Below are 14,522 nucleotides of genomic sequence, written 5' to 3'. Positions count from 1 at the left end.
TTGTTTTATTCCGTCTAAAAATGTTAAAGTAGATCAAGTAATAGCATTTTCTATTTTAATTTACTAAAATAAAAGTCTGAACAACTACTTTGATCAACTCGTATCGCTAGATGGCGCTAGTAAAATTGTTGCCGTTCCAATGTATGGGAAACGTCAGAAGCTGCACGTATTATAGTATTTAGTATTTGCTACTCGTTAGTTCGTGAGGTTAGAGTTTCTGTTATTAATTCGCATCAAACTAGTCCGACGCCAAATGTCAAATTTGACATCTGAAGTAGTATGTACTGCTGTGTAGAGTTGTCGATCGTATGTAAAATAAACACTGTATATTGTGCTCCTAACTACCGCTGGGGTATTTTATAGAAAGTATACAAATACGTTTGTAGCTGAATTAGTTGAGCGGATAAAAATTTAATGACACCTTCTTCAATATAAACGTTTACATTACACGTGAAGTCAGTAAAAGGCTAATAGGTTTCACCATGTCGAATACTGTAGTTCAATATGTTTTGTTACGTAGTGATTTATTGAAAGAATTGGGATGGTCTATTGGAGCACTGGTAGCACAAGCATGCCATGCAGCTACGGCGGTCTTACACCTTTACAAAGACGACGAGCACACAGTTCAGTATTTGAATGATTTAGACAATATGCACAAGGTAGTTTTAGAGGTTAGTAACTTTATATTATAAATATTGCTGTATAAATAAAACAAATTATTGTAAATTCCCACCTATAAGAATCATAAAACAGAATATGTTGACTAGAATCTTTGTGAACTGAAAAATTCTTGCACACAATAAATAAAGCTAAAAAAATTGGAATCAAAGAAATTATCTGTTGAGCCATTTTGTTACATAATTATACTAACACATTAACGTATTTTATTAAGCAAGTAAGTTCTAACCATTATTTTATGTTATGATTTTGAAACATATTCATTAAATAAAAAAAATATGATCTTATGTACTTAACTTATATTTTTATTTGCTTGGTCAATGACAATTTGTCAGCGTTGATATTTCATTTTCATTATTTCATTTTCATTAAAATGAATCACCACTATCATACCTATACTATAAAAAAAATGTTTTCATAACCGAAATTGCATCCATTTTTTGTATAAAACCTAGTTTTACCGTAGCAAAATAGACTACATCAGTATACCAATGGTGTTAATATCATAATTTCTGTGACAGGTTCCAAATGAAGAAACACTGAAGAAATTGGCCGAGAAACTGAAAGAGAATGATATAGCTCATAAACTATGGATTGAACAACCAGAAAATGTAGCCACATGCCTTGCCCTGAAACCATATCCAAAAGATGAGGTGAAAAAATTTGTAGGAAAATTTAAATTATACAAAGCAACACTAGAAACTTCAAAATAGATAATTTTTATATAATAACTCGCTATTCATGTAGGAAAATAAATTAAGTATTTTTAAAACTATGTTTAAATTAATCATATGTAGCACATTACAATTTACTTGAATATTCTACAACTCAAAATTCAAAAAGGAACACAGTGGTTAATTGTCATATTTTCTGTAGAAGAGAATCATTTTTGTTAAACAATGTAGTGTATTACTTAATTACCTAAACTTCTTATAAAATACTTCAATGAAGAATACCACTAATGAAATTCCACAACCACTAAGATAAGTATAATAAACTCCTGCTATATCACTACATGACACTGGTTTAGAAACATTATGTTTATTTTTGTAATACTTAAGTTTCTTCATGTGAATATATGTTAACATAGATTTTTGCTGAAAACCAAAAGCAATTATGTGACGTTCAAGATAACGTATTCGTTTTAAATTAGGATTACCTTTCCTTAGGTACCCTGTTCTGAAGATCCGAACATATGGAATGACTACCTGGTGCAGCATTGCTTCACCTATGTCACTGTAAAACTTTGATTCATAATAATGATAATTCAACCAAGAGGCGACAGTGAACCGTTTTCTTTTATATGCAACTGCTGTCAGAGCGTCTAAGTCGCTATTACATATCGTGCTTTTCTGTACTAATCCCCCCAAATCTAGCTCCGTGCTTCCCTTCAAATAATTGTATTTAGATCTGCTTAAGTATAATTTATAATTATGGCTTAGTATTTCAGATAAGGAATTTACTTGATTATAATACGATGGTTTTGTAAATATACTTGTCAAGTCGCATTGGTAGAAACTTATAATTAGCCAAGAAAATAATGCCCATGATAATACAAAGCATGTCATCTTTCTTTTAGGTGGGTTGTTAGTTAAATAGCTGTACATATCTAATGTCGTTAAGATTAAATAGTTCGAGTTCCCATGACAACTAAATCTAAAAATATATGCTACGAAAGTTACACAAATAAATGTTAGGGAAATAAGTACCCATACCAATGAATCAAACACTGTGTACATGACCTCCCATCTGTCCACCTGCCTTGCTTTTGGTACTATAAACAAGAAATCGTCAAAAAAATGAGGATAAGTATAGTCAAAAACTTGCATTCTGTAACGAGAAAGAATTGTCCCTCCTAAAAGATAGTCTACATCGCCTTTTTGAAGTAACTGAAGGCTACCTGAAACTGTGTGATTTTCACAAACCAAGCCATTGCTTGTTAAATTAAAATTATATGATATAGAAATATTGGTAAAGTTCATTTTCTTTAAAATTCTTATAAATTCTTCTTCATAACCAAATGGTTCATCATGATCATCCAATGGAGTAAATACCAATGGAACTGCAACATTTACTACCACAGATATATTGCATTCCGAGTACGGAAGTCTTTGCCGCTCTTCTAAAGAGACTTCAATATCTGCCCAAATATGTGAATGTGAATTTCCTGACGATAAACTGTCACACGTATACTCTTTAATAGCTTTTGCAGAAAAGATGCAATGTTCACTAAGTTGAAAGTCATAAATATAAATATGTTTATGAAGCACAAGCACTGTTTTGAAAACGTATAGATGATGTAGTTTTCTGAAAAAATCTTCTTTGCGAGAGTCAAAGTGTTTGACCGTTATGAAAAATATTGCATTTGGATTCCAATATCTGTCCTTTACCAAGTCGTTGAATCCGTTTTCGCACTCGTCGAGGCTTTCACAATGCACTATATAAGCTTCGTTATGCTGTTCAAGTGATGTAGCCAAAAATGACCTTACTAGCGTTTTGATATTCAAGGAATAAATGTAATTAAGAACTTCGTTGTTCTTAACATTGACTAAAGTTACATATTTTAACGCTGTGTTTTTGATAAATTTCGAAGAACAGTGAGTACTATCATGTTCATCAATTAATTGTGTTAACATGGCTGGTTTTACAGCGCTTGATGATGATGGTAGCATAAAATAAATGGCGGCAATAGGCAATATGCCTGTAATTAAGTTAGTTAAAGTAGCCATATCTTAAAAATACTTCATGTTGAAGTTACTTTAAGTATTTTAGTGCATTACGAGCGACGAAAGCTTACCGAGCTTAATGTGCCACTGCCACAGTAAATACACCTCTACGCCTAATGTAACAGACTATTATTAATTGCAGTACGTAAGTAAATTTTAGGAGTCAGTGGGGGTATTAAAATGGCTACATTTTATTAAACTAACGAGTGCATGTTAGCTATAGGTATAGACTCTAATGTCTAATGTCTTTGGTAACAAATTTTGATAAGGTAGCTAAAATTATAATTATTACCATATATGTATGTTAGTATTATTATTAGCTATTAAATATGAATTTAGGTTTCTCATGAAGATTTAAAATGAAACAGTAGCATCTATATATGATTACCCTATATTAAAAAATCGTCAACTATTTAAAAACTTAAAAAGTAAAACTAAAAAAAACAAAAATACAGTTTAACTCATTTTTGAGATCCTTAGTAAAAGTCTAAAAAAAATAAAAATAATATTATTTTTTCAAAATAAAGCGACGCAAATCTAAAAACAAATGAGAAAAAAATACAAAATTTCGAAAAAAAAATTCAATCACCCAGTCTTATTATATTTTTCATCACGCTTACGAAGTAGGTACCAACGAAACTAATTTATTCCGTCTATTGTCCTTTGAGTCGTCGGCAACCCGAGCCCTCCTTGGAACTTGTACACTCCTTTTTGCTGTGTACTTAACACAGCAAAAGGGAGTGTACAAGTTTCTAATGGCTTGGCAACGCGCTTGTGACACTCCTTGTTGCAGGCGTCTATAGGCTAAGGTGACCGCTTTCCATCAGGCGGACCGTATGCTTCTTTGCCACCGACGTAGTATAAAACAAAATAAACTAAATCCTACGGAATTCTTCAACCTTGTAAACCTTATAGATGTAGTAAGTACTTGTTATTGTAAATTGATTGTTAGTTATCCTTCTCCAATACTTCAATTACCTACGGTCACAGTTCATGAATTTGACTAACTACATGCACATTTTGTCTAATACTTGAATCTGATTTTCTTATAGTAATTATACCTATTTATCTATAGACGAGAAATTAGAACTCATGAAAACTATCATCAGAACCAGATCTTAACAGAACTAATGTCCTTTCATATTTTACTTGCTTATAAACATATCTCAGATAACAAATTGCTAAAAATGTGAATGATGCGTTGTTGACGAGTTCCATTCTGGTCATCGTCAATTTCTGTAGGTAATCGTATACTTAGGTACACGTGTTTAATGTTCGTGATGGATGTAAATATAATATGAGAGCAAATTGAACCGTTTTAGATGAATTTGCTTGGTTTGCTTATGAAAATCTATAATGTATCCTATGCCTAACATTCGGTAAATTCCCTGGATTGCTCTTCAATGTTTTCATCATAACGAGATAGTCATTTGTATGACGTTTTCGGTATAATGAACATTGTTATTAAGCTTTTAAAACAAATTACACAGAAATATAATAATTCACGCTGAAAAATCTGAAAATACTTACTCGTAGGTAAATGTTATTTTCTACGTAATAACTGACGACAGATAATAAGGTGTTTGTATTTGCGAGATGCCCTAAAAAGTATAGTCTAAAAAACTATTCAATGTAAAACTGATATTCTTAAAATAAATTTAAAAGTGGAAAATTTTCCGCCTTCTGTAGGTGAAGTTTTTAGGGTTCCGTAGTCTTAAGACAAAACTTCACGATGTTACTTAATCAATTTAAAAAATGGAAAAAATGTTTTATTAGGGTACTTCTATAGTAAATTCCAACCCCAACGTTAATATTGTTTTTTTTTTATTAAAGTACATTCAGGATGCACTACCACCTGAAGATAAAGTCATATAATTTTTATTTTTTGCACGAATGAATGAAATATGCATAAAAAAATTGTTTCACTCCAGCCTATTACTTACTTACCTTTTTTTTAAATCGGTTAAAAGAAATAAGTATTGATGCGTAGCAATTTTATTTTACTACCTTACTAAAACTAAAGTAACAAGTAACTAATCCAATTTACGGGCAATACAATCTACGAGTCAGTGTGCATCACTAATGATAGTATTGATAATGATGATGACCTATAGAATCTTGACCTTAACTAGTAATTTGAAACTCGTTAACGCAAACCTTTTTTAAAGTTATTTTTTCTGTTTTATTTTTATTGCCAAACAGGTATAGAAGCTAATCCTTGCACGATCAAAATAATTAAGTTTCTTGATAAATATTAACCAAGGGATGAAATGGTACCATGGATAGTCCTTTTCTCGCTATCACTGAGGGATCGTCTGTTATTATTGGAGACATTTTATATTTTAGTCTGGCAACATTAAACGATTGTGTCATTTCATTTTTCGTGACAAATAAAATAAATCTTATTTGGAAATTTGGATTTCTGTTTTCTTACAAATTTACGCATTAATTAGTTTGCTGCATTGTTTTAGAAGTGTTTGAGAAAAAGTGAGCCATTTTGTCAATGGTACGTATGGTTAAATAACGTTAATTTACCTCATACCTCACCCTACGATCTCATTACTCTCCTTGACGGCTCTCTAATCAGGAGGATAAATCCTTTTAGCCAACAAGTTCATCAGTTAAACACCACAAATATGAACCAGTTTCCGAATTTCCTACATATATAGTTTATATGATCAAGTTCTTGAAGAGTTGTTCTGTTGTCATAGAATATTTTTCCTAATTTTGTTTCTTACTAGGTGACTCATGGGTGATTATGTATTGTATACTAGCTCATTGATCAGTATTTAGGAACTGATAGTATTTTGGCTATATTTATAATTTTGTGATGAAATAGCAATAAAAATTTGCCTATTATTATAGTCTCCTCTCTCTTATAGGCATGTAAACAATTGCCTCATATTTGTCATAGCATTCATACAATTCAATGTAAACTTTGTTGTTGTTTATACTTTAGTAGAGAATTTGGAACTTTTTATCCTTTATAATATTTTTTTTTTATTTTATTTTATTTTTTTTTTTTTTTATTCTTAACAATAAACATTGTGTCGAATATTCATTCATGCATATAATAATTACATACAACACAATACTAAAACTAATACAAAAATATTCATCCTACTAGTATTTACTACACTAAATGTCCATAACTATAGCAATAAAAGTAAAAATAAAACAGAAGTAACAATTTATAACCACGTATTGTCAGATGTAAAACATATCATATTATTCATTATTATCATATTATCAAGTATAGACAAATATTTATCATTGGCATATAGATGGTTTTATTTACCTACAAATATCATTTCTATTCAAGTTGCTTAAAAATGTGGCTCCCATTTAAAAAAAAAACATATTATTGTTTTTAGGGTTCCGTACCAAAAAGGTACAAACAGGAACCCTTATGGTGCGACTCTGTCCGTCTGTCTGTCCGTCTGTCACATTCCTAAATATCTCGAGAACTACTAATGCTATCAACTTGAAATTTGGAACAGTTATGAACATTGTAAACCTCTACAAATAGAAAGTATAATTTTTTTTAATTTATGAATTTTAATTGTAGAAAATGGCAAAAATGAATGGGGGGCAAACTGTAAATTTCAAGTTACTAGGTCAAGTGGGATATCGTTAGAAAGGGGTGCGTAACATAATGAATACAAACTTTTGGCATATTCTCAATTTACAAATGCTCAAAAAGTATACTTTTTTTTATGTATAATGCACAAAAGGTATAATTTCAATTTGTATAAGATACAAATAATATAACATACAATATACATACTACCGTATACTATAATATACATATTAACTAATTACATTTACTATATCTTTAATAATATATAAATATTAAAAAATATAACAACATTTTATTTTATTTCATATAAATCACAAAATTAGGTTGGGAACCCCACAGAAACGAACCCTGTCAAAAAAGTAGGTTTAGGTTAGGTTTGAACTGTGACCCCACAGAAAGGAATCTTGTCAAAAAAGTAGGTTTAGGTTAGGTTTGAACTGTGACCCCACAGAAACGAATCCTGTCAAAAAAGTAGGTTTAGGTTAGGTTTGAACTGTGACCCCACAGAAACTAATCCTGTCACAATAGTAAGTTTAGGTTAGGTTTGAACTGTGACCCCGCAGAAACGAATCCTGTCAAAAAAGTAGGTTTAGGTTAGGTTTGAACTGTGACCCCACAGAAACGAATCCTGTCATAAAAGTAGGTTTAGGTTAGGCTTGAACTGTGACCCCACAGAAACGAATCCTGTCACAATAGTAGGTTTAGTTTAGGTTTGAACTGTGACCCCACAGAAACGAATCTTGTCAAAAAAGTAGGTTTAGGTTAGGTTTGAACTGTGACCCCCACAGAAACGAATCCTGTCAAAAAAGTAGGTTTTTGTTAGGTTTGAACTGTGACCCCACAGAAACGAATCCTGTCAAAAAAGTAGGTTTAGGTTAGGTTTGAACTGTGACCCCCACAGAAACGAATCCTGTCAAAAAAGTAGGTTTAGGTTAGGTTTGAACTGTGACCCCACAGAAACGAATCCTGTCAAAAAAGTAGGTTTAGGTTAGGTTTGAACTGTGACCCCCACAGAAATTAATCCTGTCACAATAGTAGGTTTAGGTTAGGTTTGAATTGTGACCCCACAGAAACGAATCCTGTCAAAAGAGCGAGGAGCGAGAGAGAGAAAACAGCAGGCGCTTATATCACCTGTATGGTATTCGTTTTGTATATTCTATTACTTCAACGTTATACCACATTATACTTATAGGAAACAATATTATATGTAACAAACATTATATAATTTGAATTTATGCTATCTAAAATTATATATAACAGCAATTATACTAATTGAACTTTATACCATACAAAATTATACAAATTGAAATTATACCTTCTACCGAATATACCATACGTTTGTATACGTTCTATTACTTACCCGTTAGAAAGAGCGCAAATTGAACGTAAATAAACTATTTTTTATAATTTTTTTGTTGTGGAAAAAAAAAAGAATTTTGAAGGAAAATGTAAAAAAAAATACTGTTCCCCCCGCCCTTATCTCCGAAGTTTACCAACTAAAAATTATGAAAATTTTAGGAAACATTGGTTTTATGCTAAATATTATAAGAAAAATATAATCGTGTTTGTATCTTGGAAACTTTTTTTTTATTCACAAAAAACTTTTCATATTTTTACTTTCAATTTACCCACCCTTGCGAATGTATATCGTACTTCAAATTAATACGAGATGTTACGTAAACCGTCTTCTTTCCAATAAAGTAAAAACTGTTTAAATCGGTTAACATTATAAAGAATTATCCCTGAAAAACCAACATAGTATACAGGTCGCGCAAATCAGTTAGCGAATTCACCGAGAGATGGCGCTATACACAATAATGCTCATTAGTACCTATACTTTTGTCTTCTAGTCAAGTCATTAGAGTTATATGAAAACATGAGATTATTTTAACTAGGTAGTTTGAAAGAAAGTTTGTACGGGACCCTCGGTGGGCGAGTCCGACTCGCACTTGGCCGGTTTTTTATTTGATGCTGCTGTGAAACACACAACATGAAAATATTGGTGGACTACACCATAAGGTCTAAAACACATACTCTCATATAAATAATAAATATAAAAACAAAATAACCTAACACCAAAATATCTTAGTCACAAAACACCCTAAAAACAAAACAAACTTATCTTGATTATGTACTATTCCCACATCACCTAATGTCGTAAGAGTTGAAACTCAGATCAAACTAATACCATAACAAACTAATCCTTAAATACACCATTCTCTAAAATAAAACAGTCTTAAAACACGTTAGTATCAAAACACCCTATTTTTTAAAGCTTACTCCTAATTCTAGAACACTCCCTCCTGACACACTTATTCTAATTGCAATAAAGTCGCGTCAAGATTATTTTAAACAACATTTTGTTTTAAAACTATTGTATTTTGAAAATCGTGTAGAACATGTACCATGTATTTCGGGAATAGCTTGTTTGGGCCTTCTACTCTTATGACAGTAGGCGATTATGGTAAGTGTATAATAGAGATAAGTTCATTTTGAATTTAGACTTTTAGGGTGTTTTGGGACTTGAGTATTTCGGTGATAGGCTATTTTGAATTTATGTTTATATGAGAATATGTAGTTTTGACTTTATGTTGTACTGTGCAATAGGATAATTTGAGTTTAAGTTCAAGTGAACCGGAAACTATTATTTGAATTTGATTTTTTTCTTATCAGAACACACTATTGTTTAAGCAAGTGTTGACATGTGCTAGACTAAACCATAAAAGGACTAACTTTTGACATTGTAACAAGATGAAAAATACTTACCACAAGTGCCACCAACAACCTAAATGTACGAGGGTCATGCCAAAAGAAATTAGATACTCAAAATTTACATACTTTATTCTTTATTATAGCTATCTATTTTTTCGAAGTATTCACCGTGAACACGTATACACGTTTTCATCCGTCTAAACCACTTAGAAAATACCGATGACCACTCTTCTTTAGACACCTCAGAAATTTCGTAATTATACGCAGCCAACGCATCTTCTTTGTTCTCAAATCGCCTTCCTTTTAATTTTTCTTTAATTTTAGGAAAAAGATAAAAATCACAGGGGGCTAGGTCAGGGGAATATGGGGGGTGGGGCAGAATAGTCACGTTTTTTGAGCTGAAATAGTCAAGTGTTCTAGCGGAAGTGTGCGGGGCAGCGTTGTCGTGGTGCCAGAGCAGGTGCCGGGTTCCTGACTTCGGCCGCTTTGTCACACCAAGCTGACAGTACTCTTGGGGCACAAACTGTCACATACCATTCTGAATTAACTGTCTTTTGATCTTCTAGCACTATTGTAGCAATATGTCCCGTCTTGCAGAAAAATGAGGCAACCATTTGTTTTTGTGTGCTTCGGGTTCGGCGACATTTTGTTGGCGTCGGCTCATCTTCAAAACACCATACTGTGGACTGTCGCTTTGTTTCAGGATCGTAGTTATATAGCCATGTTTCGTCACCTGTAAGTATATCATATACGTTTTTGTTCTCGCCTGCGTCGAATTTATCTATCATAAATTTGCACCAATCCACGCGACGGTCTTTCTGTAAATCGGTGAGCTTGTGCGGCATCCATCTTGAACAACGCTTATGAAGAGACAGTTTACTATGAATTATAGTTTGCAATGCTGCTGATCCAATGCCCAGTTCACGCTCGAGCTCTACATATGTAATTCGTCGGTTCGCACGAATATTTTTTTCCACAGTCTTTACATTTTCTTCAGTGACTGCGGTTGGCGGCCGTCCGGTCTTCGCCTCATCTTCAAAGCTCTCCCGTCCTCTTTTAAATTCAGCAAACCAATTGAAAACAGTTGCACGTGAACACGCAGACTCTCCAAAAGTCGAGACTAAAAGTTAAAACACTCTTGAGGTGTTAAACCTTTTTTAAAGTCATAATATATCATAACACGAAAATCACGTCGAGTAAGCTCCATTGTTGCGGAAAATTCCCGCCAAAATTATTTAGAAAAAAAATAATTAAAAAAGGAATCCTAAGAATTTCCAAGTGTTCCATTTTTAAATTTATAAGCAGATAACCTACCTTTAAATTGGTGTATAACTGGCCAGTATCAATCAAATGACCATGGAGTATCTAACTTCTTTTGGCATGACCCTCGTACTAATCTCACCTGAAATGACCAAATTTGCTTGGTTAGGAGGTTGAACCATACCATTCTACCTTAAGGATGGATGGCGGCACTATAAGCTTGTGGGATATTTTTATATACTTGGAATTTTTGATCCTTTTCAACATGACCGAGAAGATGCCGGTCTGAATCTAGCTCTGGACACTAAGAGGCTTTGGTCAATTTTTTCTTTGTAACTATAAGACATTTATTTTAATCTAAATGTAATTTTAGCTTAACAAGATTTGTGCTTTTTAAATGATTTTATAAGAAGAAATTTCTTCAATTTTATATTTCATTTAGTCACAACAAAACAGGTATAATAGTATATTGTGCAACAAGGGAGGTAAGGGGGATTTTGTCGACGAGTGTTTTAACTCGCGACAGCCGCAGGCTGGAGAGAGTTATAGACACGAGTTTACAAAATCCTTACCTCCTGAGTTACACACAATATTTTTCATCACATTTGAGAGGAAAACACAGAGAAAAAAAAATCATAAGGCAAAATCTTCAATGAATGGCGGTGTTGTACTGCTCGTTGCTATGGCAACGCGGTCAAGCGCAATCGAGATGGCCGTCACAATTTCCTGCCAGATTGCAAATTATAACGATTGTCGATTTATCTACGTCAAATTTACAAAATAAATGTAAAACACACTGAAATAATAGTAAAACATAAATAAAATGCATTTTTCATACCGTATTATATTTTTTTATAGCTTAATAGTCAAATTTTAGTTGTGCAAAAAAATCCTTGATTGATTGAAACATCCTTTGCCTGAAGTATTGTACGGATTGTATTAATTTTTAAAACTAAATCCATTATTCCCTTGGGAATAAAATAGTACATTACTCTTCAGTACACGTAGACGCAATGAGACCTTTAAACAGCAAATGTGATGAAAAATAAATAATCTGTCAGTATAAACTGAGCCACTATTAATAATACTCAGGATGATTATCAAAGAAAACCCCTGTTTCTTAATGTGTCTGAATCACTACACATGTTTTATTTGTTTGTTTTCAGGTGAAAAATTAACATGGCTTCCTCAAACACTCTACAAAAAGCAATAGATCTTGTCACTAAAGCCACTGAAGAAGATAAAAACAAAAACTATGAAGAGGCCTTACGTCTTTATGAACATGGCGTCGAATACTTCTTGCACGCCGTTAAATATGAGGCTCAAGGCGAACGGGCTAAGGAAAGTATTAGAGCAAAATGCCTTCAATATTTGGATAGGGCTGAGAAGCTAAAAGAGTATCTGAAGAAGGATAAAAAGAAAAAGCCTGTGAAGGATGGAGAGTCCAAGAGTGAAGATAAAAAGAGTGACAGTGACAGTGACTCAGATGATCCTGAGAAAAAGAAATTGCAGGGGAAGCTTGAGGGTGCTATTGTTGTTGAGAAACCACATGTTAAGTGGAGTGATGTTGCTGGCCTTGAAGCGGCTAAAGAAGCCCTGAAGGAAGCTGTGATCCTGCCTATTAAATTTCCCCACTTGTTTACAGGGAAAAGAATACCTTGGAAGGGCATTCTTCTTTTTGGGCCTCCTGGTACAGGTAAATCTTATCTAGCTAAAGCAGTTGCTACTGAAGCAAATAATTCTACATTCTTTTCAGTTTCTTCATCAGATCTTGTCTCTAAATGGCTGGGTGAGTCAGAGAAATTGGTTAGAAACCTATTTGAACTTGCTCGTCAACACAAGCCAAGTATCATATTCATTGATGAAATAGATTCTCTATGTTCATCACGTTCTGACAACGAATCTGAATCTGCTAGGAGGATTAAAACTGAATTCCTTGTACAAATGCAGGGTGTAGGTAATGACATGGACGGTATTTTAGTTCTCGGCGCCACGAATATACCCTGGGTGCTTGATGCCGCCATTAGGCGACGTTTCGAGAAACGAATTTATATTGCTCTACCAGAGGAACATGCGCGATTGGATATGTTTAAACTTCACCTAGGAAACACAAAACACATGTTGACTGAGCAAGATATGAAAGTTCTGGCTGCGAAAACTGATGGCTATTCTGGAGCTGATATAAGTATTGTAGTGAGAGACGCTTTAATGCAGCCTGTCCGTAAAGTGCAATCTGCAACCCATTTCAAGAAAACTTCTGGGCCTAGTCCAAAGGATCCTAATGTCATTGTGAATGACCTTTTGACGCCATGCTCTCCTGGTGATCCTGGCGCTATGGAGATGACTTGGATGGACGTACCTGGCGAAAAATTGGGCGAACCTCCAGTTACTATGTCTGACATGCTTCGATCGCTAGCAACGTCCAAGCCTACCGTCAATGATGACGACATGGTCAAGTTGAAGAAGTTCATGGATGACTTTGGTCAGGAAGGTTAATAAAATATTTGTAATTATTGAGCACTTAAATAATTTGTATCACATGTTGAAATAATTACTGTTAAGCTCCTGAATGTAACTTGCAGAATGTATGAATTTTATTTTATGCTTCACATGATGAACAGAATTTATGTTTTTTACTTTGTTGATCATCAAAGCATAATCTCAATTCGATTATAATCGCTAGCAAATTTAGACTTGCATTGCGACTAATTCGCCACAATTTACTTTCAAATAAAATACAGGGCCTTTTGTTTTGAGCATGTCAATAATCTATTTATTTTACTAACAGATGATCAAGATTGAATTATACAATGTGCCTGTTTAATACTAGTTTAGGATACAATCGTTACGAGAACCTTTGTATTTTATTTTCATACTTTAAGTATGTAGGCATAAAAACGAAATTTCATGAAGTCGCTGGTTTTTAGTACGTAATTTATTAGTTGCTAGCGTTTATTTGTTTTCGCTCGATATAAGGAGTTTCAAAAGCCGATCTGAGAGTTCATTACATTGCACATAATATAGAAAATTAAAGCAAGATAGATAAGTAGTTGAAATATTAATTTCATCAATTCATCATGTGCTCTTTAACAGCCCCAAGTTTTTATAATCTTCTGACACGATGCAGCATACTACGACCATGCTATTTTGGTATTCTTGGCTTATGCATTGCTTGTATCTTAAGACCTATCCATAATTGTTGAACAAATAAACAGCTGCAAGGTTTTTTAGCACTGTTCTGTATATAAAATTGTTCTTATTTTAAAGAAGGCCTATAGCAAACAAAATAATCTTCAAAAAGGGAGTTTGGTCGTAGGTCCCTTTTCGTGTGTAGGGTTCAGTAGTGATATTGAGACCTTACTTTTATTTGATATGTATCCTGTGATGTCATTTGTTGATCGTAATATTCGTAATGCTTAGAAAGTCGAGAGCTTCACGTTTTTCTCATTATAACGAGTTAATTAGGTACCTTATATTATTCTTATGTGAAATGTACTTTCCTCTTTTATTTTTGTAATAATATTGTTAAGAGAGTATAAATAAATATTATTAACGAAAATATCTGT

The 14,522-nt window shown here is 33.1% G+C and overlaps 2 protein-coding genes across 2 annotated transcripts; both read left to right on the top strand.

The window, feature by feature from the left end:
• Positions 1 to 300: 300 nt before the first annotated feature.
• LOC125237978 (putative peptidyl-tRNA hydrolase PTRHD1) lies at positions 301 to 1,811 on the top strand. Its single transcript, XM_048145241.1, has 2 exons — positions 301 to 671; positions 1,200 to 1,811. The coding sequence occupies exons 1-2, from the start codon at positions 483 to 485 to the stop codon at positions 1,389 to 1,391; spliced, it is 381 nt and encodes a 126-aa protein (XP_048001198.1). The 5' UTR covers positions 301 to 482; the 3' UTR covers positions 1,392 to 1,811.
• A 3,942-nt stretch (positions 1,812 to 5,753) lies between these two features.
• Positions 5,754 to 14,515, top strand: LOC125241822 (vacuolar protein sorting-associated protein 4). Its single transcript, XM_048150469.1, has 2 exons — positions 5,754 to 5,910; positions 12,123 to 14,515. Exon 2 carries the CDS (start codon positions 12,136 to 12,138, stop codon positions 13,450 to 13,452), a length of 1,317 nt encoding a protein of 438 aa, XP_048006426.1. The 5' UTR covers positions 5,754 to 5,910; positions 12,123 to 12,135; the 3' UTR covers positions 13,453 to 14,515.
• The last annotated feature ends 7 nt before the right edge of the window (positions 14,516 to 14,522 follow it).

The sequence above is a fragment of the Leguminivora glycinivorella genome, chromosome 2 (assembly GCF_023078275.1).
Source record: "Leguminivora glycinivorella isolate SPB_JAAS2020 chromosome 2, LegGlyc_1.1, whole genome shotgun sequence".
Classification (NCBI taxonomy): Eukaryota; Metazoa; Arthropoda; class Insecta; order Lepidoptera; family Tortricidae; genus Leguminivora; species Leguminivora glycinivorella.
Note: the sequence above shows the minus strand (reverse complement) of the source record. Positions and strands in the feature narration are given on the sequence as shown.